The 25138-nt window shown below is 33.8% G+C and overlaps 1 protein-coding gene across 1 annotated transcript; it reads right to left on the reverse strand.

Moving 5' to 3' along the window:
* Positions 1-15457: 15457 nt before the first annotated feature.
* LOC132186667 (AT-rich interactive domain-containing protein 4-like) lies at positions 15458-25138 on the reverse strand. The gene is made up of 15 exons (XM_059600660.1): positions 23583-25138; positions 23270-23458; positions 21900-21953; positions 21623-21711; positions 20562-20838; positions 20352-20408; positions 20201-20232; positions 19735-19870; positions 19484-19657; positions 17604-18221; positions 16824-16961; positions 16653-16751; positions 16304-16404; positions 16115-16205; positions 15458-16003 (listed from the first exon to the last, which is right to left on the reverse strand). Exons 1-15 carry the CDS (start codon positions 23733-23735, stop codon positions 15878-15880), a joined length of 2334 nt encoding a protein of 777 aa, XP_059456643.1. The 5' UTR covers positions 23736-25138; the 3' UTR covers positions 15458-15877.

Here is a 25138-nt window from a genome sequence, read left to right on the forward strand (position 1 = left end):
AGTGTGGTAGTAGGACTTGGCCGTGAGTGGTGCAGCACGAGTGAAGTGAATTTTGTTCTCGTTTGGGAAATATTTGAATTATTGGTGAGGTTCTGTTAGTTTCTACATAAATAAAACTATTTATTAATTATGTTTTGTCGCATATTGATGAGAGGAATATTAATTATAACCACCCCTTTTTTCTTTTTTTTTTTCTTTCTTCTTTTTCTAAAAAGAAGAGCTTCTTCATGTTCTCTTTCCTTTTTCCTTTTTTCTTTTTAACTTATTTTTATTTTGTTATCTTTAATTGTGACTGATTCTCTGGCCGCCCATGCAACTATGCAAGTCAAATATTAGAAATGCGAAATTTAAATAAAAAAAGTTCCAAAAGACCTTCACGTTGGATTACTCATTCACTTTCTAAATTAGTAAAATGCATTTAACTTACGATATACCTCTCTAAATTTATAAGAAAAAAAAAAATTTACATACCTCTTCTAAACTATTAATCAATTAATAAATTTTTTTATATATATATATTTTTTAATTGCAACAATGTCATCTTTAAACTACTAAAATATTGACATTATTTTCCCGAGAGACGAGGCCATAAAAAGAAAATTTTGTCTCTACCATTTCTTTTCCAATAAGACAAAAATATTCAAATAAATTTGAAAAAAAAGAATTTAATTTTTACACCCTGTTTTTTTTAAAAAAAAAAAAAAAAAATTATTTTAGTTTTCTTTACTAAGGGTATTTTTGTCATTTGAGAGACATTGTCAAATTTTTTGGTAATTTAAGGAAAATATTATCGCATTAAAAGTTTGGAACAACATTGTTAACTGGATAGTAATTTAAGGAGTACATGAATTTTTCCTTATTTATAAGATATTGTAGTAAAATGCAAAATAAAATAAAAATAAAAATTATACTACAAGTTTCTTTCTCTTCTTCTGCCCATTGCTTCATCTTGCCTTGTCTATGTTATGATTTTAGTGCCTTGTGTGAGTTAAATCTAATTTTAACTATGTGTATAGAAGCTTTTAAAAACTCATTTGCAAGTTAGTTTTTAAGGATAAGTTTTGTCATTCTTATTGTTAAAGTATTAATTAAATGATTAAATTTGCTCCATTATATATATCAGTTTAAACTTTTGAAATAAGTGATAACTTAACATAGTATGAGAGTCAGAACTCATAACCACACCTTCCATGTAAATTAAATATTTCAAATAAAATGGAGTGTTAAAATATTAATTAAATAATTAATATTTATTTTATCTTAAACTTTTAAGAGAAATAATAATTTAAGAATTGTGTCTCTCAAAATTCTTCAACTTCCAGCTATTTTTCTATATATATATTTTCTATCATATTTGATTACAAATCACCTTTTATAACTTTTCATTTTACTCCTTATTTTTCGCTTCAAGTCTTATCTTCTTCTCCGGTTTTTCCACGATTAACAATTTAAGTCAATGAATCAAGTCACAATTTAGGCCCACCGGTCCACTTATGGATACACGATGTAACATCTTAGCAATCTGTTTTTTTTTTTTTTTTATATAATCAAAGCGGGAGAGGGGGGAACATCTTGGCAATCTTCTTTATATATATATATAAGTCGGTCTCATAAAAAGGACTACCATTACGCAATTATCACTTAATTAAAACGGATTAACGTCCATATCAAAAAAATTAAAATTTTAAAAAATAAAAAAAAATTGCTAAGCTGTTTATTCCATCAACCACTTCAATTAGGGCCGTAAATAAACTAGTATGTTTGATAGCTTACTCGGCTTAACTTAACTCGAATTCGATTCGAATAAGCATTCTCGTAAGCTGATCACTTCTAACGAGCTAAGCTTGAACACACATTTTATAGATCGGTTCAAACAAGTATCATCATAAACGAGCCAATCATAAAATTCTAAAGTTTGGCTTGGCTTGAATACAGCCCTAATCTCAACCTTAAATCTTGCTTTGATTGTTATCCAAGGGGGGGGGGGGAATTTATATTTAGTTGTTAAAACATTATATTAAGTTTTTATTATATTTGGATTTAGTATGGGGATTTCGAATTTTAAACCCCATTTATTTCAATTGCCTTGCCTCCTAATGAATCTTTGATGATCACAAGAAAATGTTGAACTTGCCACAACCACCTTGTAATTTTAATTAAGCAAATACACTTCAAGAGTAAAAAAGAAAAGGGAAAAATGCACTTTACCCCACTGAACTATCCACCCATTTATTCTTTTTAATCCTAATGTTTAAAAAGTAATATTTTACCATCTCAAACTTTCAAATTGTTGCAATTCGACTATTCTGACTTTTTTTTTTTTTTTTTTAACTTGGGATGGGGGCATTTTGGGGAAAAAAAAAAGTTAAAATGGTAAAATTCTAACAATTTGAAAGTTTAGGTGAATAAAATATTACTTTTTAAACATTAGAATTAAAAGTGCAGATGAATAGGTAGTTGAGGTAAAATGAATTTACCCTTAAAAAAAAAAAATATAATTGTCTATGAAAAGCAAGGTCCAACTTTTTCCTTCTGACAATACAGTAGCCAGCACCAGCAGTAAAGACAACAACAGTAGCATATGAGCTCTGTTATTCATCTTTCAAATAAGTTCCCTTTTTCTTATTAAAAAAAACAAAACAAATAAGTTCCCTTTTGATATTTGCTTTCCTTTGAGATCTTTGTAATTTATGGGTTGCTTTTCTTCTATTGTATAGTAAAGATACAACCCTAAATTCTAAGGTAAGAAGAAGATCTAACAATGAACTTTATTTGGATCGTTAATTATGGAAGCAAAGGTGATTAAGATAAATAGGGTTTTAGGGTAATGGGGGATTTATATGTGTTTCACACATTTTGTTTTTTGTTTTCTCTATGAATTATTTGTAACTTGTTGATGTGACATTATCAAGTGTTGAAGAGTCTCTTTGGAATTGTATTTGAGCAATAGATCTTTTAAGTTAAAAAAAGTTTTTGGGTAAAAGTTTCATTTTTAAGTTTTTGTTAAAAGTACGTTTTGGCTATTTTTAGGCTTTTTGGATATTTAAAAGCGTTTTTAATTCTTTTACCAAACGAGTACTTTTTTCTTCAAACGAACTTTTTGAATATTAAAAATACTTTTAGGCATCTCAAACGCAATCTCAAACAGGTCCAAAGTATTAAATAAGATACATGTAACAAATAATGTGCTGTTAATTTTGAATAACAGTTCATCTTTGAAAATGGTGGAATAGGCATGTAGCCAAGTCATTTTGCTATTTTGTTGAGCCGTGCAGCTAGAAGCATAATCCCATCCAGCTAGCTGCAATGGCCAAGCAATTGTTGAGTAAATTTGCTTAGCACGGTAGCTCAACAATTCATAATATATATTAATATAAAATTTGTTCTATCATTTCACCTTCAGTACAAAATTATTTTATCCTCTCTCTTCCGATTGCTATGGAATGACACACTTGAACCTTAATAATAATAAAAAGAGTATTTAAATAAAATAGTGAAAATGAATAATTAAAATATTAATCAGACGTAAGTTATTTAAAAAAAATGATAGCTAAAATATATATATATATTTTAACTAAAATTTAATTGAGGCGAACGTGTATGCTCTGAGAAAATATATTAACTAATATATTTATATCTTTAATGTAGAAAGTAAAAAAGAAAAATCAATAAACTAATGAATAAATTAAAAGTAGGGCCTTACCTACGTGGGATTTCATATCTTTGCCAAGGAGAAATTTGATGGTGTGGAAGTGTGTCGGGGAGTTGTCTACAGCTCAGAAATATGAAGAATCCGCAACATGTCACGGTAGCAGAATCATACGTGGGCTTTCACGGAGACATAGACAATTGTGTTGCAAGACACGTGGGGGCTCGTACCAACTACCAAATATAGATTTCACGGTTTTTAATGTAGCATCCACCGTAAAAGTCAGGGACATATTCCTATATTCTAATGTGGCTGTCACTGTATCTTTCGCACTTTCACTATGGAGAAATATATCTACATGCAGAAAGTGCAGACAACTTCCCCTAAATAAAAATATTGCTTTCCGATGATTAACTCAATTGTTTTATGTTTTCCCTATTATTTTCCCCTCTTTCAAATTAAACTATTGCGGGTACAACAAAATACCCTTCTCGAAGTTTTCTTCTTGGTGCTTCGTCATCTCTTAAGAACACTAGTGGCGATTTTTCTTAAATTTAAGAAATTAAATTATTATTTATTTTTTTATTCAAATATACTAGACAATAACTTTACTTGTAGTTTTTTAACAGAATTGTTTTTCAAACTGAGTTGGAGGAACTTCCTTTAATCCAATCTATTAAAAATTACATGTATCATTTTTTATAAATTAAATACTTTTTTATTCTTTGGTCTTACTTTACTATGTGAGAGAAGAGAGAAAAGAGAACCTATGGATTTATAATAAGCCATTGGATGTAGGGTTGACAAAACGGGTTCATGTGTCGGGTTCATGTCAGCCCAGTTAACCTGCCAACACGTTTATTAAGCGGCTCATAAACAGGTCACCCGTTTATGACACGAATTCGTTTAACCTAAACCCTAACCTTAAAATTACGTGTTGTTCGTGTCGAGTTTGCAGGTCATGACTTAAATTGTCAACCCTAAATTAAGTTAAACTTAAAATTTATTTTCAAAAATTAAAATTAAATAAATGAATTGTATAAACATGTCAATCCGTGAACTTGATTAACTCGTGAACCTGTTTATGTCAAACTCGAACAGGGGCGGAACCAGGTAAGGCTTTGGTCCCCCCAAAATTTTAAAATCACCTCTAAATTTTGTGCTTTTTATGTAATAAGTCCCCCCAAAATTTTAAAATTACCCTTGAATTTTAAACTTTTTTCAGTTATGTCCCCTTACACTTCAATGTCTGGTTTCGCCCCTGAACTCGAACACGGCATGTTTATTAAACGGGTGACCGAAACTTGTTTAACTTAAACCCTAACCCTAAAATTACATGTCGGGTTTGCGGTTTAAATTGCCAACCTTAAGGATGTAGCTACCCAATAGTTTAGAAAAAGTTGTTGTGTGTCAATTGCATGTTTGTTTCTGTAGCTTTTTTCTGAAATTTTCCTTATGTATAGGGAAGGAACAAGGTGTTTATTGCTTGCTAGTACTCTTATACGTGGATTTGACATGTTTTTTTTAAAAAAAAAAGAGTGAATAAAATTACAAGAGGAAATTAAAATAAAAGGCCAAAAAAAAAAAAATTACAATTCATTCTACAGTTTCGTTCAAAGATGAACACCAAGATGAAAGGAGTTAAAAAAACAAAAGTTGCTAACGGTGCGGGTAGATAATAGCTGCCCATAATGATATTTGTGTGTAATTAAGCAGATTTTGTTGATTAATGAGCTGATAAGATGATGGTAATTTTAATTTTAAATTTGTGTTCCATTGATTCATATTATAATAGTATACAAACAACTAATATTTTCTTAAAATTACTGAAAAATTATGTATGATCGTACAGTCTCAACAATAATGAAATAAATAAAATATTTACATTTATGGAGGAATTTTAGGTCGGAATTCAAGATCCAACAAAAGTAGAACAAAAAGAGAATAGTGGAAACAAAGATTTATTCTTTTTAGTAGGAAGATAACTTGAGCTATCATACATAAAAGAGTAATGTTAGGAACCATCTTTTTATTCTCTTAAAGTTGATGTGGCTTTCAAAATCATCATTGGATCAAAATTCAAGTATGATTCATCTAAAATTTAATGGTGATTTTAAAAGCCACATCAGCTTTAGGGGGATAAAAAGAATATAAAAGATGATTCGTAGCATTACTCATACATAAAAGAGCAACATTGGGTTCATCGGCTAAGATATGAAAGAGGACTCATCCAATCAATCAATGCAAAAGGAATCGTATTTCGAATTGACTACTCATTATTAATGTTTTGCGAAGTCGATTTGTATATATGTCTTGATGTAGTAGCTGAGATTAATTGGCTAAGGGTGTGTTTTACATTACGATTTTATAAGTAAAAAGTGTGATTTTAAATCAAATTGTAGAAAATTGATTGTTTGGCATTGAAAAGAAAAAAAAAATTACATAAAATATGTGTTTTAAATCGCAAACAATAATGTGCTTTTTTGAAAGTCACACTTTTAAAGGATAAATTACGATTTTAAATGCCAAACTACGAATTTGCCAAACACTTTAATTGCGTTTTTAAAATCACATTTTTAAATTGTACATTTTAAAATCGTTATTTAATTGTACTTTTTAAAATCGCAAACATAAACGGGCCTAAGACTAATAGAGGTATTTGATTATGCATAGAACTGCTCTTTTTAAAAAAAGAAAAAAAAATATTATTATTATTTTTAATGAGAAACAAATAAAAGAAAGGAGACAAATACAAGCAAAGGAAAATGAAAAGGGATCCTTCCCAACATCAAGAGGAAATCTATTAAGGAAAAAAATTGGAGTGGAAATGGTTCTAGAAAATAGGGAGAAAGTGGCCCAATTTAATCCTCATGTGTAGGGTGTCAAAGCAGTTACGGTTAGCGGTTATTGGTAATAACCGCTAACCGTAATCGCCTTAGTAGTTAGTAGATTTCACTTACCTTGGCTAATAGCTCTGGGGTTAAGTTAGGATTGAGCGGGGTGTGAGTTAAATGAAATGATCTCACCCATTGGTTTTAAGAGTTTTTGCTCTTTAGGGCTTTTCTGGTTTTGCTTTTTTTTAGGGCTTTTTTATCCTTTTTATTTTATTTTTAATGTCTTCTTGAGCCCAATTGCTATAAAAAGAGCCCATATTAAAAAATCAAAAATATTTGACCCAAAATTTACATTTACTTGTACTTTAAAAAAATTTCCTTAAATATTAAATCATAACCAGTTAACTTTTTTATTTTTATTTTTTTTTTATTTTTTTTTTAAAAAACAACATATAAAAAAAAGTTCAGAATTCAGACAACTGACACAACATATAATGATAATACATTAATACTTAAATTATTCATATCTAAGTTATGATTAGCTATTTTTATAACAATGTATAGATAGATATATTCATTTTTTAGGAAGAACCAGTTTTCTCACATGTTTGATATTATGTATTTCATTTTTTTAAGATTTAATCAACCTTTAAAAGCACTTGAATGCAGTGAGTTGGTTAATTACATTACATAGATTTGAAAGGATTCCATTTTTAAAACATAGATCTACCATTTAGGAACGTTTTAAATTCAAATCGGGTTTTGTGATTGATTAACATAATTTGAGTGTGCATGTATGCTAGATGCGATGTTTTCGGACTTGTTGGCATGCTTTAGTAGTAGGTTTATTGTTTGGATCAAAAGTGGGTAGCTAAACCTAAGTTTGAGTTGCTGTTACACAGGACCGATCGATCGACTAGACAATAGAGCTTAAATTACGGTTTTAACCTGTTCGCTTTGGGTTAGATTTGTAGACTGAATGATCTTGGCATATATTTGTAGTGATAAGGAGTTGAGATGTCTGAAAACGTGGATGCATGGTTAAGGTAAGTAAATACTTACAGAATGGATAAATCATTAAATCTTCATGCTTTAAAATGCATACTCTACAAATGTTATTTTTTATGAGTAAAGAATAAGGATTTATGTTATAAGTCCAATTTTTATTTTTTAAAAAAAATTAATGTGTTCGAAATATATGTCTATTTTTGAATAAAAGGGACAATATGCGGTGGATTGTCATGTACGGATGGCAAGCACGGGTATTGTGTGTACACTCTATTCAATTGTCTAGTCTAGTTTAGTGTTACCTTGTTATCAATATTTCATAGTGTGATAGCACAACTATATTTAATTGATAGTTACTACGGACAGACTTCATAAATGGTGTAGATCAGCCGCGATTGGGCCAGCTGGTTGGGCCACTTTTGATGGATGGTATGTAACAATCTTGGGACAGTAGCAACCCTGCTGAAAAGTGGTTAAAGTCTCGGGTAGACCATGTGAAAAAAAGTTAAAACCAAACAATAAATAATTATGTAATTATCATATTTCATGCATTAAAATAAAAATTGCCGCCGATATTACTTGTACTCTTTTCAACATTAAAATCATTTTATATACTAGCATAGTAGCAAAGACAATAATGACATATTTTGTTGATTAAACTCGTGTCATTTCCTATTATTTTACGTAGGTTTGTGAAATATGTCCTTCTTATATTTAAGGCTCATCACATAAGTAAATTCTAAAGTACCTTAATTATTTACTAAGTTATGAACTTACGTAATTACTGTACGTTCTTTCCGTTGTAAATCCCTTCAGACTTGCGCAGTAAAGAAGCAGTGAAACTTTGGTGCGCAGTAAAGAAGCAGTGAAACTTTGGTGAGGATTTAGGTTGAGACTGTTGAGTACACCTAGTCCATAGAGGCTATAAAGAAGTTGGCAAGCACTTCACTTACGCATGCATGAGATTAATTTTGGTCTAACCGTCTAAGTAAGTCCTACTGCGGAAATGTAGGACAGTTGTCGTTCATCTTAAACCATCATTGACATTTTTGGAAAGCAAAAAAATGGAGGGTGGGCCAAGCTATTACAAACTTATGCTGTGATTTCCCTTTCGATCGATCGGGTGAATAAACTAACAATATCATGCAATCATCCTATGTTTGAATTGTGCTGATGATGACATTCTGGTATTGTGTTGTGTTGTGTTTGGTCCTATTGATCTCTTTCACATCTTCAAGATCTCAACCAAAACATCTAATGGTGGGGACCTGGTTTCACCATCTTTGAATTTCAAAACATCGCCATAAAGAAAGACACAGTGGAAAGGGAGCACCAGTTTTACCCTCTTCTGTTGCCAAAAAGTCAAACATAGGAAGAGTCCAACACCTCGATTGCTAAAAAGAAGGGGAAGAGAAAAAGCAACGGTAATGTTGGTTGGATATATATATGAGGCGGTGGAGGAAAGTTAAACGAATATGGGATACAGAGGGATCAGGTGGTACCTACAGTGCAATTATTGGGAGGCTCAGAGATAACAGCAAAGAGGGAGAATGTAGGGTCCTCTTTGGCTGTGGTTGTGGATCAAAGCAAAAGCCACTCAATATATATTGTCTTCTCCAATTAATATAGCGACTGAAGGGATGTTGTTTGTTTTAAAACTTTAACCACGTTCATAAAGAAAAAGTTTTGGGTTTGATGAAGAAGCTTCTTCCTTCTTCCTTCTTCCATCTTCATGATTAATCACCCTCTTCAATACTTTGTCAACCAACTTTATTAACTTTTGCTAAACCCTAGATTGTTGAAAGTGATGGCAATGTGACATATGAAAGAAACCGAATTATTTTTTCAAACCATGCACACACTCTTAGTTAGTGCATTCATGTGGGTTGCTCTTAAATACTATTTATAATTATGTTATAATTTTTTTATGAATTGAGTTGTAGAATTTTTTTTCAATTTAGTTTCTAAAAGTGTCGAGTGTTCTTTGAATATATTGTCTTGTGGGTCGTTGCTCTTAATTAAATACTATTTATAATTAGGTTATAAATTTTTTATGAATTGGATTGTACAAATTAAATTTCGTCAATCTGACCTTTAAAAATGTTATGTATCCCTTGAACATGTCAAAAAAAAAAAAAAAAAATAAATAAATATTTATTATTATTATTACTTTAAAGACTGGGTTGAAAAGCTTTTTGGCCCTTTTTCTACAACTCATTTGGTAAGAAATTTATGTATATTATATGACAATTTCCCTTAGATTATTTGCATTGTCGGTAGGACAACTATTTAGCTATATATACATACACCATTATGAATGTAGATGGTGGAAAAATAAACAAAATTTAGCTCATGATAAACAAGGACATTTGAAAGTCTAATTTATATATATAACAATTGTAAATGAATTAAAATTGTTATATATGTGTTAGGGATAAAATATGCCCACATATTTATATTTATTTACCGTTTTGCTATTACCCATTCATATGGTGACACGTGTTACCATTGGTTTATGAAAGGAGAAAGATCTTCCTTTCTCCTTAACTTGAACCCCTTCTCTTGGTCTCCTTCTCTAGGAGAACTTAGACTCTCTCACACTCATCTCCTTCTCACATATCTCACTTCTTGCATACAAATTATTGAGTATTTGAGGTATATCGTAGCTATATATTTTTATCCATATATGAGATGCTAACTTGAGCGTCGGAGGGTCTTCGGCGCCCCAACTGGAGATCCCTGACTGTACTTTTATTTTGCAAGAACACCATAAATGTATAGGAATCTCCTTCTTAGCCCAACAACGAAGAAGAACCGCTGGCAAACAGTAATGTGGACCAAAAATTGCACCAATAATATGCATATTAATTGTCAAAGAAACACAAATTAAAGGATATATCTATTTAGCAAGAACATCCTAGTCTTGCAATCTTGGATTAAAATATATCTTTACAGCTTTGATGGACGTGGACTCCAGAATAAACTATTATCACTTAATTGAGAGGGCTCATAGATTCATTGATCGATCACGACTATACACTGTTATCATCCTTGAAACAAAGCCTAGTTTCAATTACATTATAATCGTCAAACCCTGCCGACATAATTACGTGGCACTTAAGCAGCCCCAAATAAACGGAATAAAAAGTAATGATTTAAATGCATCACACATTTTAAGCACCAATTATATATATGTGTAGTTAAAATTGGATTTGGATTACTTGCTGATTTTTTCACTGGAGGACTCTTAAACAGTGAACGGATAAGATTGAAAGATTGAAAGCAATCTTGTCTGTTCATTTTGTTAACAGGAGATGTCAAGTGAAGAATTCACTGGAGGCAACCCAAATCCGTTGAAATTATGAAGAGGAAAATAGTGTATAAATAAAGAAGGCTACTTAATGATGAAGATGGGCAAAATCATACTAGATTATAGACTTGGATCGGAGATTTCATATTTATTAATCCATGATTGTAGTCTTGTAGATGAGTTTTATGATAAATGTATATGGACACCCGTATGGGTGAGAAGTGACTACAGAGTACAGACAAACAAAATCTGTGGTCAAACGTGAGTTGAATTTGATTTAATGCAAAGATAGAGGACGGGTACCCCACCTATTTAATTTGCAAAAGCCATCCCTAAACACACGGGAATGCTATGTATTTATTTATTTATTATTTATTATTATTATTATTATTATTATTTTAATTTGGTGTTTTTTTTAAAGTTTGTTTGGGATTGCATCATTAAAGAGCTTAAAAATTATTTTTAGTACTTAAAAAATTGCTGTAAACAAAAGTTGACATGTTTGGTAAAAAATTTCAAAATATATATATATATATATACACTTTTTTTTTATTCTAAAATGGCCAGAACCTCATTTGGTAAAAGCTTAAAAGTGATGCTTTTGCTTAAAGCGCTTTTTGATTTCAAAGATATATATCTCAAACGCAATCTCAAATACGTTCTTAACTAATTTTTTTTTTTTTTTTTTTTTTTAAAAGGTGGTCCTTATTTATTGCACTCGATTGTTAAAAAATAATATTTACTTAGAATTAAGAGAACACGAGAAAAACATCAGAGCAGTGCTAGAGAGCCAAAGAGAATTATCTAAAATTGTTTTCAAATTGATGTAACAAAATTTTAAAATAAAATTCGAGGGGTGGTTGGAATTCTGCCAAGTCAGTTTGGAAAAAATTCTGAACAATTCTCTTTGATTCTTTAGAACTTCTCAAAACATTATGACAGCACCTAGCTATTGTTTCTCTAAAGAGACTTGCCTAACCCATTCCTTATATTGCAATTGATCGTACATTCATTCAACTTTAGACCGAGAATGCTTGCAAGATGACTTTGATGTCGAAGAAGAGAACCAGAGCAACAACCATGGCTGCCTATTCTTTACATTAAGCATTGATCCCACGTATTAGTATGGCCAGCCGTCACTTTTTGGTTGGGCGTGTTTTTGTTGTGCATGGCGCTCGGTTCCCTACCATGTTGTTATCTGTTGGTTGAATGAGGGCAACATAAATGCATCCATGCTCCTAAGCATGCTGCACCTATCACCTCATTCTTTGCGAGGAACATAAGCGACAATTATGCTGATGTGATGATTCCCTATAACGTACGTGTGTTTCCTTGGTCTCAGAATAGCTTAGTGGGCCGATCCACTTGACCCACGGGGCCAACGGTTTTGGGCCTAACTGTTTGGACCCATGGACCTCTCTGAATTGGATACATCAGTTGCTTCCCATTCTCATGCCCGACTTGGCTGATAAGTCCGGTAGTGGTGGGAATCCCAATAAGCACTGGCCCTTTAGTCCACGTGGACAAATTCAACTCGCCCAATGAATTTCAACAATCAGATTGCTAGCCATTGGGAGGCAACAAATGTGAGTGAATTCCTATAGGGCCTATTTGTCTCTAATAGATCTTGGGTAGCCTGCCTACTTGTTGGGATAGATGGGCCGCATAAAGGCTCTCATATATTTATTATTCAGATTACTAGCAATCCGACTAACAAATTGCTGGAAGTCCAAATCCTTGTACTATTGTGACTTTTTCTTTCTTCAATTCCTTTCTTTCATTTTCTCCTCCATTTATTTTTATTTCTTTCCAAGCAAATAGAACTTATCGAAGAAAACAAAGGTTAATTAGAAATAAGTAGCTTCAGCCCAAACCCAAGGTTTTGTGCGGCATATGAATATATATGTTTCGAAACTCGGGAAAATGTGAAAACAGTTATTGTAGTTATACTGATTTGTAATAAGTTCTTTGTGATATAAAAATATTTTGAGAGTTCTTCGTGGTATGCAAATATAACAAATAAATTTCTACTATTAACTTCTATCTAAATTCTTGACGGATCCTACTAGTGTGTCACATCAAATCCAATTATATAGCGACATTATATGCATTATTAGAGCTACATGAAGAATTATATTACCTTTTACATTTTTGTTAAACCTTTTATAATGGAATTTCTTGCGAGAGAGGGAGAAAGATTCTGATCATTTGAATGATGTCGAAAGGGCAAACTTTTCAACAGAGAATATGAAGGTGATTTTTTTTTTTTTTTTTTTTTTTTTTGAGGTGTATGAAGGTGATTTTCTTTCTCAACTAAACATCCAACAAAAGGGTCTGTTTGGCAAGATTTTTAATTACTCTTTTGGCTTCACAAACGTTAAAATTGGGAAATTCACAATTTAATACTTTTATAGTCAAAATATGTTAATTTCAAAAGGAAAAAAATCAAGAGCTCTAGTCTGATGCAGTTGGCCAGAGAACACAGTTAATCACAGAGAATTACCAAGGGGAGTTTTTATGCTAGTGGATTAAAATTTTGAAGACTGCCTTTCATGTTGCTCCTTTTCTATTCTATGGTAAGTTTGGTAGAAGAATTAAACTCATGGAATGGAAATAGCTGTTTTATAGTTTGGTAACACTACAAAAAAAAAAAAGAAAAAAAAAGGCCATTTTTTGACGTGGCAAACAGTAAATCATGTTTGCTACGTCAATAAATTTTGACCCAGACACGTCAAAAAAAAAAAATTCTATTGGATTGGATATTGTATTGGATTTGATATTGTACTAGATATTAGATATTGTATTAGATATTAGATTTTGGATATTGGATATTAGATATTGTATTGGATATTGGATTGGATATTAGATATTGTATATTAGATATTGGATATGTATTGGATTGGATATTGGATATTGGATATTGTAATTGTAATTGTAATTGTATTTGGATATCAGGTTAATTGTAATTGTATTTGTATTTAGATATCAGGTTAATTGTAATTGTATTTGGATGAATGTAGTATTTACATTTAATTGGAAAAAAAAGAAAAAAAAAATACATTTTTGATGTGTCAAACGGAGTGACACGTCAAAAAAGATGGTCAAAATTTTTGACGTTGCAATAATTCCACGCCAAAAACTTTTTGACGTGGCGATATTCCCACGTCAAAAACTTTTGACGTGGCGATATTCCCATGTCAAAAAATTTTGATGTGGCATTATAGACACGTCAAAAATCTGGGATTTTTGACACCCCCGTTTTAACCGTTGAGGAATTTCAAAAGGCCCACGTCAAAAGGGGTTTTTGACGTGTTAATATCATTGACACATCAAAAACTCCTAGTTAAAAATTCCCTGCATTTTTGTAGTGTAAGCTTTTTAGCCTTAAAAAAAAAAAAAAAAAGGATTAGCTATTCCTATATATATATATAAAACCCCATAATATATATATATATATATATATATATATATATATATATTTTATTGAAATCTATTGGAATCCATCTCGGAGTTTGTCGAAATCCGCCACCTAGAGTTCGCTGGCCATCAAAGTTCTACCTTAAATAAACAGAGTTTTGGCTTCTTCTTTTTTTTCTTTTTTATTATTATTATTATTATTATTATTTTTTAATAATTTTGGTTTAATATCGGTGAAAACATGTATTGTTGCCAAACTGAAGAATATGAATAGCCATTTCATTTCATCTTTTATTTCTAGGAATAACTATTTCTTTTTCTAATAGAATAACCATTTCACGCACCAAACGCCCCCTATGAAGTGAGATTGATAGACTTGTTATATCCACTTGTATGAACCCTTATATATATCTCTTTTAGGATGTCTACGACGATTGTTTCTGCAATAACTGCATTTGGCTCTCAGATGGCAACCCATATTTCTGTTTGTCATTTGATTCTTGTATGTTAAAGTGGTGTGACAATTCAACCCTTTTCATCAGTGATTTTGTCTTGTGAACAGTGGTTACCATTTCTCCACTGTTCTTTTCATCAGTGATTTTGTCTTGTAAACAGTGGTTACCATTTCTCCACTGTTCTTGCTTTGTTCTCCCTGCCCATTTTCTTTGGTGCTCGTGAGCCAGCAGGTTCAGAGAGGTTATCTACAACCGCGAGACCACAAAACAATGATGCAGTGAGATAAAAAGCCAAGGATGCTTTTAGAGTAATGGATGTGGTCCAGTCCTAGTACTTTCTATTTATTTTATTTTATTTGGCACCGAGTACTGACTAATCCCGGGGGTGCATAAGCCCTCAGCAAGAAGTTTCTCGTAAGTGCACCTCGGTTAATTGAAAGAGCAAACCCCCAGTCCAATGGCCCCAAGAAGCAGTTTGCACTTGGTGGTGGGTTTCGACGTAAGACCTTGAGGAGCATACTCAAAGTCCCAGGTTGTCCAACCACTAAGCTAACCCCTTGGAGTTCTTGTACTGTTTCTTAAGCCAAGACCAAAAGATTCCCATAATGAAATGAAAAAATTAAAGAAAATATCGGAATACAAGAAAATAGAGACAAAATAATTTTGGAGCGTTCGGTAATAAAAACTTACGTCCACCACTAGCGAAGAACAAAACAGGAATACATTTATTTTTAACAACTTTTGAGGGTATACATCAACAATAATATAGGTCTACGATTCTGGATATCTGAATGAAGAGAATTGTTTTAACGGATATATCCATCATTGTCATTGAGCTACATGGATCAGTCAAATGTTCAATGGAAAATGAAAATATTTTACAACCACCCTTCACAAATCAGGGGCATATTTACCCTAAATACCTCACCACCCACTAAAACAAAGATATATAATAACTCCTACTTGTAATGTTATGCTCCATTTCTTGACCTGTATGCTTCTCTACTACTAGTGTTTTCCCCCCCATAATCCCCTAAATTTACTTCCAATGAAAATGGATGAGAACATAACTAAGTATATGCAACCCAACAGCCGAACAAATTTTGTCTCTCTCATACGTGATATAAGGAAATGAAACCCCAAAACTGGTGAGCCAAAGAGAAAAAAAGAAAAGAAAAGAAAAGAAAAGGAATGAAAAACTGAATCACAGTGGTCGTGTTACCGTCAACCCTGGGGGAAATCCATTTCCAACTTTCTGCGGTTTCTTCTTGAAATTCGTTATGCTACAATGCGGACATATGTATTCCAGTCCATCTGTTTTTGCATAATCCTGCAAGTTGAAAACAAATTATGACAAAACAATAGTTTTTTTTTTTTTTGAAACAAATCCAACTCGTGTTGTCACAAACAACAGGTGCTAATGGAGTTGCAACACTGATACCTTAAACGCTCCGAGACCCTGCCTTCTGTCACAGCCAAAGTGCGCCCACTCGCCACATATGCCACAATTCACCCAATCCCCTGCTGCGCTACTGTTGAACATTTGTACACTTCCAACGTGAGCAAAAATTGATATAACATAAATATTAATACGTACCAAAACAGCACAAAGAATGAGAAAAGTACGAACCTGTGACATAACAAGCAACACTCCCCATCAACATCATCATGAGCCAATTCATATTCTAGAAGGTATGTTTCATAATGTCTTTTAAGCGTATTACCAACACCCTGTCGAAACAAATAGATTGCCAGCATCAAATGCAAGTTTAATAAAATACTTGGTGTTTGATGAGTGTTATACGATTAAACTTGTAGATTCTAAATATGCTCGATACAACTTATCCACATGTGAGTTCTTTTATTTAGCCAAGCTTCATTAATGTCCCCGCTTCTTTAAATACTCTAGGAGCAAACGCTGTATCCCGATATATCTCAAAATCAAGAACAAAAATCAGAGAAAGGATTATGGGGCATACAGTCATTCTATTCGTCATTGTGTAATTATGCATCTTCGAAAAGATCTGCCCTTTCCAGTTGATACCATTGCCAACATGAAAGCCTCCTCTTGTAACCACCTAAGAACACCCAAACTCTTCAGTAAGAAAGCGTACTAATTCTTTCAAACCAGAAAAATGCAATGAACTCACCTCTTTGTACAAGTTGTAGAGGTCAAGACGCTTCCCGTTAAGTATGGCATCTGGGAACTCAGCAATTCCACCTTGAGGGATAAGTCGAGTGTGGCCGCGAAGAATTAGAAACTGCATCACGTCCTTCAGAAACTCCTCCTGCAAGAGCAGAATAAATATTTAGGAAAACAAGAAAATGTCTCAAATTAGGGTCCAGAGTAGAAGTAAGAGTTCTAGAGTCTATCTTAAAGTCTATTTTAATGTTATCTGGAACTTGATTTCCTAAGGATCTGAATACCACATAATATCTCATGATTGGATGGACTTGCATATAGCACGAAGAGATAGGCAATCAGAGTAGGAATGTGATAAGGTACTTTGAACTTAAGACCAGTATTTTTTTTTTTTTTTTTTTTTTTAACATGTATGCCCGCTTTGCCTCAAAACTTTGGATCATTTAGTTTCAATCTATTTATTTTGAGACCATTTACCACAAGAGTTACTGTGTTTCAACGAGTCCCGTGGGTAAGATATTGGTACATTAAGAAAAATTGTTAATTCACTTATTGTATATTTTGATCAAGTAAACAAAATTCATGAAGCTCGTAACGTAAAAGCTTTTACTTCCACTTTCACTACAGAAATGACTATAATTTGGATGTATCATTTCGTTTTGTATATTTTTCATTTCTTCTTTAACCTAATGCAATATGCAAGAACAGACAAAATGGAATCCCAAAAGAACCACATTTGACAGCCAAACTTGTAACTGGTCCTGCAAAAACAAATTAGACAATTCACCTCAGAGCAATTCTGCATTGGACTTCTACCACACCCATGTTTCTTCAATGGTAGTGGATTCAAGGAAATAATCTGCTTAGCCTGAGATGAGCTTGAATATGATCTTCGTTGCGTTGGAGGAGTTGATCCTACAGTATTGTGCTTTGCGGGGGTAACAACTGGCAAATTAGCCTTAGCTTGGCCTCCATCATGCCCATCTGCTTCAGACATTCCAGAAAATGGTGTCATTTTATGGCGTCGAACGTGGGGAATAGGCCTCATTGCAGCAACCTTCAATCTTTTCCTAGCTGGGAGCAAGGGCATGCTAACCCCGTTCCGCAATCCAGTGTCCTTGACCTCTTCATCAATTTTATTAGATGCACCATCATGAGAAGCAGGGCCAGTCCCTTGGCTTGATTCAGCCCTCTTTCGACTAGGAGCAGGTGGTCGCAACCAACTAGGGGGACTGCTAAAAATTAAATTGTCTGTAAAAGCATCTTTCCCATGCCTTGAACAGAAAAAAAGTAGACGCTCAGCATCATCTCTCTCAAAAGAGGCAACAGGCAATCCCTGAATGCTGGCAACACCAAGTACAACTAAACTACGAAATGAAACATCTGGTGCTAGCTGCCTCAAAACCTGAAAACAAAACAGAACAAGCATGGTAACAACGTCAAGTGCTAGCTCAACAGGGTTAAGTGTGCTTAATAAAAAACTATGATTATCTGAGAAAAATTCAGATTTGTAGAAGTGATTTTCCATACAATACGAGGTTTAAAAATTCAAAGAACTTGATCTTCAAGAGCTGAAATTCTAATAATTTTCTCCATGTTCAATTTAAGGCTTAATAATTCTCAATGCTTACCACTTCAAAATATCTTAAAGAATCATAACGTCCCAACTCCTCAGGATCTAAATATATGGAAAGAGTATAGATTTGACTCCAGCTTTGGCCGGTGAACAGTGAACCCACCCCAAGTGCTAATTTGGTTTATGAACATTTAAAGGATAATAAAGAGTAAGGTACAGACTAATCCAGCTAATGCGCAATAAAGATTTCCAACAATCAAAGTACAACCCAACATATTTCATCTTGTTTGTCACTACTCAAAGAAAACCAAATAATTACATATTTATAAACCACATAAATATAATAAATACTCATTTCCATAAAGTTTCCCCCAGGTTGCTATCAGCCCACTTGTAACTAAATCAGCTGCAATCCCAGGCTCCTCATTTCTCAAATGAAAAGGGGAAAAGGTCTAAATATCAGAATTAACAATTACAAGCCGTGCTTTTGAATCTGCTAGAACTTACAAAATAAAAAGTCTTGTATCTTCTAGGTTACATTTTGCAACATTTAATGCCTACCAAAACAGTGATGCCATTTATAGAGATATCTCTAACCATTACCTACAGCAGTTATATCTAAGCTCCATGGTGTCACACCCATATCCAGATCCCCATAATTAACAATATCAAACTGAAGGTTTACAGACTAAAGGGGAAAAAAAGAAAAGAAAAAAAAAGAAAGACGCCAACTGAACATTGTTTTAGATTTGTGTTCTATAGCCATTAAAATACAATCATTGTCCGTCCAGGTGCACTTTTACTTGTAAAAAGTTAGGGCAATTTACACACAAGTGACAATTTAATATTGAAAAAATTATGTCTACATGAATCAAGCTGAAAGTTTGGAATTGAGGAGCATGTTCAAGAAAAAGCAAAACCCTTGAGAGGAAACTCATAATGCTTACCAAAAAGGAAGAAGTGAAACAGAGTGTGGGCAAATTCATAACAATAACATCACTCTAACAAAGAAGGTACTGTTTGTTTTGGTGGGGGGAAGAAAAGGGTTGGAGGGGGGGGATTAGGAAGAGAAAGAGTGGTGGTTGAAATACCTGTGAAGCCCATGTAGGGACCTTCATGCAAACTTCAAATACTGTTGCTCCACAGGCAACTGAAGCAGATTTACGAGGCTCAGAGAAAGTAATTTTGTTCTCCTCACCGTCAGGCAGTGCATGAACTAATTGACTCTTCTCAATAATTTCATTCTTTATATGATTCTCCAGGAGCTGAAGATCAATGTCATTAAGTATAAGAATCCAACATCTCCAATACCAAAACCTTTACACAAATTCTTTTGGATTACCTGATCATCAAAGCAAGTTTGCGCACTGCCAGACACCAGAAGTGAGACGTGGGCACAACTGCAGGTTGTCACATCACATCGCATTGTCACAACACCACGAGAAAATGTCCCTGCCTGAAGAGGTGGAGGAGGGGCACTGAACCAATTGTAATGGAATTGATATATTAGAAAATTATACATAAAAGAAAATGAGGACCCAAACAAGTATTCATAAAACATTGCCAAAATACAAGGAATTTAAAAGATTAAAAAAATTTCAAGATGTTCAAAAACCCAAAAAGTGTCAGAGCAACAAAATAAGAGCAGGTTTTCTTGCAAACAAGGGCATAAGCACCTCTTTGCAAACCTGCACAGTTATTTTTAAATATTAAGCTGATGGAAACCAAAAGAATTCAAAGAGACAAAACAGTGTAACATCATAAAGATATTCGCTGTACATATCAACAATGTCCAAGATGAATAATACCTAAACTTGCCATGAAGTTTGCTCCCACGTATCTGAAATAACACAGAAAAAAGTTAAGAAATTAAGTAAGAAAAATCAAGACGTCCTCACAGCAAAAACATGATAATAAACACACAGACAAGACCCGTGCAGGCATTCCATCACCACTTACTTCAATGTTCAAGAGGGCATTGATGCCATCTTCTAATGATTCTAGTAGACATGCATCCTGAAAAGAAATCAACTCATAAGCAAACTATCAACAAAATATATATGTAGGTGGATGGCTGTTTTTGTCTAAGTTCACAATGGCGTCCATGTGTTCGTAAGCAAAGAAGAAGCAACAATATAGACCAGTAAAGAGAGATCCATCCCAGCTTACCAATGTGCAATGCACTCCACAAACAAGAATCCTTAAGCTCACATCATCATCATGTATCCTTATAGCAGGCAGAGCACCTAAAGAACCTTCATCATCTCCCTCAACATCCATCTCAGGGGGGTCAACATTGATTTTCAAACGGTCCCCAAGAAGGCATGGCCCCAGCTCACCAATAACTTTATGGCTGTTAGCAGGAAGGACATGGTTGTTTCGTATGCAGTAAATCCTAAAGGAAGCTTGTGCAAGTTGGAAAGCATCCCATGTATGAGTTGATGAACTGCAATCCAACAAAAGACAACAATGAAATGTCATCTGAAGCTAATATCTTACTAATTTACCTCTCCAACACCACCCCTCCCCCCCCCCCCCCAAAAAAAAAAAAAAAACACAAGCGGAGCAGCCTATGAGTGCTTTCCATAAGCTACAATTAATCAGCGCCATAGATTAATGTCAAGGATGCATAAATAGACTTGATTTCCAACTGGGGACTTATCATAAATCTAGGAAAATTAAGTGGGGAGGTGTGCCAGACTCCCTTGCTGAGGGGTCACATAAGCACAGATCTAGACAAACCTCAATGTCTGAATCAGGATTAGATTAATCCATTTAGCAAACAAGCAAAACAACCAAACAAACCAAATACAAAAATTTTCTAAGTTATCATTTTACTATCTTATTAATCTATAAAATCCATGTGTCCATGTGGGCAAGTGCACATAAAAAATATATACATATAATGTGACCCAGAGAGATGATTTATCTTGCCTCCAAACATGCAGATAGAGATATTGTTCATACAATGCCTAAAATACGCAGGTAATCCTCAACAACCCAGTTGATTGAATTCCTATATAGCATTCCATGTATAAGTAACACAACACAGTCACACGAACATTTTATTTATGCATATATAAAACCTTTTTTATTGGTATTTATGCATATATAAAAATAAATCAAGCAAGATTGCAATTATTAGCCAAGAACTCAAGTAGACACTGAGTAAACATTACGGGACAAAGTAAGAGCCACTACCAGCACCTACTTTGTAAAAGATAATATACCTCTGTACCACTGAAAATAATGCATGACGAAAATGGCAAGCAGCATAAAAAGAAATTGCATTCTTCCAATATATCACAAAAGGAATCCCCTGCAAAAAGGAAGCAAGCCAATTCAATCAATTTTTTTCCATGAACTATAATTATATCAAACCATTAAATGCAAGCTTGCAGCTCTAGAATTGAAAGCTAAGTAGCTAACACCAAGCTTATTCATTACTTGGCAACCATTAGTTGTGAGCACCTGAAATGCATATTTGAAATTGCTTAAGAAAGTCACCTTTGAGTAAAGAACTTTCGCTAATTTGTCTCCATTTGAGATCTCCAAATAAACCTGCACAGACATTAAAAATTATATCATATCAAAAGCCAAATGTACTGTCACCAAATCAAAGAGAACAAATGCCGACACATATAACACAAATCATCAACAAAAATTGGAGCACAGAAATGGTAAATGGGAATAAGCTGCATTGGAGTTTTAAGGAACAAAAAGACCATGTAGAACCACATAAATTATCCATGAACTACTTTTGTTCTATGCTCTTAACATTACAAAAATTCCTTAGCAATTCTCTTCACTGCTACATGTTGTTTAAATCAGTTGATTAAGGAGCATAAGTGCAAATTTAATGTTTATTTTGTCTCTAGTCACTGACCTTCTCCTTTTTCCACAAGCCTTCCACAATTTCTAGCTTAATATTAATTTAATAGACACATTTGAAGATATCATTTTTTTTTATAAGTAATCGGCCAATATCATTAAAAGCATAAAGGCGCTCCTAAGTACACAAAAGGTATACAAGATGAAGCACCTAACTAGAAGGAATAAAAAAAAAAAAAAAAGCAAATCACTATAGCTAATTGTTAAAGGAGAAACATAGACAGCTGTCCCAAGTTACAAAGTTTTGAAGAAAAATGACTTAATCTATTCTAAAGTCCTTTCACGGTCCTCAAAACATCTATCATTCATTTCCTTCCATAAATACCATAAAAGGCATGTAGTCACCATCTTCCACATAGTAGCACTCTGCGTATTGCTGATAGTCGGCCAACAAGCATACAGATCGACTACACATCTAGCCATAACCCAAGGCAAACCAAAAGTTTTGGAGGTATAATATATTTCTCAAAAGCTTGAGGTTAAAATTTAGTTAGCACATACTGACATTCGACTCCACAGGCAGAATATAAACTTCAGAATTAATAACTCAACCCTATTACTCCAAGCATAGATCTAAAAGTAGAAAAAAAAAATTAGAATTCCATTGCAAACCAGTGTTCTAAAACTGAGAATATACAGGAGCTGGTGCAATATCTCGCATTACCTTGCTGACACTATTAACTAGATGTCCCTGTGTTTACTGGTTGTTATGCAGATGTTCACTAAACATGAAATTTTAAAGTCAATACTGAAAGATAAAGAAAGAACAATCATGTAGGGAAGCAAGTGGCCGAGATCCATGCAACAAGCCAGCCAGCCCACAAAATAGTAAACACAATAAGCAAAAGATGCACTGCCCACTTATGGCAATCCCAAACTTCCTGCTCTCTCCTTCTTCCCCCACCCACCAACCCCAAGGAGAATGGAATTATAATATTACAAAATGAAATGCATTTAACATGCTCAACTTAGATAATATCACATACAGCGGTAGGCAATGCGGTAGCAAAGATCTCCGATATAGCTTCAGGGGTGGAAATGTCAACACCTTCCCACACCAGAGGCCCAACTTCATCATTCTCAAGCTGCTCTCCTTGCAAGTACACAATACTCGGCTTATATGACTCCAGAGTCTTACAAAACTCTTCTTTGCTTGGATTCGTCAGAGTCTGAACCTGCAGAATGATAACTATTGTAAAAGGAGCCACAGAAAAATGAACTAGGAAATATAAGCATGTGACACATTTCATATCTGATACTCATTACATAAAAGTTGCAACGAAAAATCAAATATTGCACCTCCAAACGTCCAGAAGATACCAACTCCGGAAAGGGGTATCTCGGCTTATCCTCTGCATCATCCTTCTTAAGTTTATCTCCGGAATTTTCCCCACAGGTGACAGCAAGAAGACTACAAGATTGTTTTGAAGCTCCTTGAGGATGAAACATCATTTGCAATGCAAGTTTTCTTTCCCGGGGAGTAGATACCCCAATTATCTCCTGCAACAAAGCCTCACAAGCTCCTTACAGAAGAGTTGAATCCGAAAATCATGACATCCACTGGATTAAAACCCTCAATTGCAGTACCAATTTCCACCCTAGAGAAGATCACCCAGAACAAATCCAGAGCCACAAGCAAAACAAAAAATCTAACCAGAAAACAATCCAAATCCTGCAAGAATTCACAACCCAAACACTAGAAGACCCTAATCACTGAATCCAGGAAACAAACAAACCAAAGCCTATACCTTTATCACAGATATACGAGCAAACTCAATCAACTTCCCCTCACTGATCGAATCAAAACGACAGAAAGCCCTCAATTTCAATGTCGAACGCTGCTGAAATCGAGAAAATAGCAGAGACCTAGATGGAAAAAAACGGGAAAACTCACCGCCTCAGATGACAAAACAGAAAAACTGACCGACCCATATGGGAAATCAAAGGACTTTCAACTACCCAGATGAGGAAATCAAGAAATATCGACGACCCAAGTGAGTACGCAGCTTGTAAAATCATAAACAAGCACGGAATAGAGAAGCAAGTACGAAAAGGTAACCCTAGGCACTTAAAATTCACACCCAATATTTTTATTTCGACAAAGAATCTATAAAAATAAGAATTTTTTTTATCTCACAAATTACACTCCACGAAAGAAACACAAATCAAAATTTAAATGCCCATAATCACTAAAATCAAATTACATTATTCCCAAATGTTAAAAAAGTGGGTGTCAGACAAATACATTACCACATATCTAACCTCAGGTCAAACATCAAAACTAGGAAAAAAAAAAAAAAGAAGAGAGAGAGAGGGGAAGAGAGAGACAGAGACAGATTTACAATTTTAAGGGCCTTTGACGAACTCATAAAGTAAAAGTTCTGATTGGAAACCGAACAGAAAAATCCAAAGGTGTAAATGTGAACAATTATTAAACAAGTACTAGCAGAAAGACTCTTTTTTTCTTCAAAGGATTGAGGCAACCAAATAGTAGGGCCTAAATTCAATAAGATAAAAGGTTTTTTAGGATAATTTGCATCAAGTGGGTGGCCATATGATTCGGACTTTGTGAATGTAATAACGTTGTCAGTGCTCCAATCGACAGATTAAAAGTCAAAGAAAAGCTCAGGATTAATTAGTACTTTTACTAGTACTCCTAGATATATCTTTCTTTCGGTTATGTATTTTTTTTTCCTTTGGTTTCTTGTTGATCTTCGTTTGGCTACACGAGTGCTCTTCCCACTTGTTCGAAGCTCTCCAGTTCGTCACCCGCTCGTCGCTCTCTCTCTCTCTCTCTCGCACGCACGCACGCACGCACGAAGTGCGGTGTAAAACATTACTCGCCTTTAGACGCA

The sequence above is a fragment of the Corylus avellana genome, chromosome ca7 (genome assembly GCF_901000735.1).
Source record: "Corylus avellana chromosome ca7, CavTom2PMs-1.0".
NCBI lineage: Eukaryota > Viridiplantae > Streptophyta > Magnoliopsida > Fagales > Betulaceae > Corylus > Corylus avellana.

Excerpts from the sequence above, each read along its gene's own strand:
- LOC132186667 (XM_059600660.1), bottom strand. The coding sequence starts at position 23,735 with ATGATGTTTCATCCTCAAGGAGCTTCAAAACAATCTTGTAGTCTTCTT. Across the intron at positions 20,839-21,622 it reads TTATTTTCAGTGGTACAGAG|TTCATCAACTCATACATGGG; the intron begins GTATATTATCTT and ends GTTGGATTGCAG. Across the intron at positions 16,405-16,652 it reads CAATGACGAATAGAATGACT|GGTGTTGGTAATACGCTTAA; the intron begins GTATGCCCCATA and ends TTGTTTCGACAG.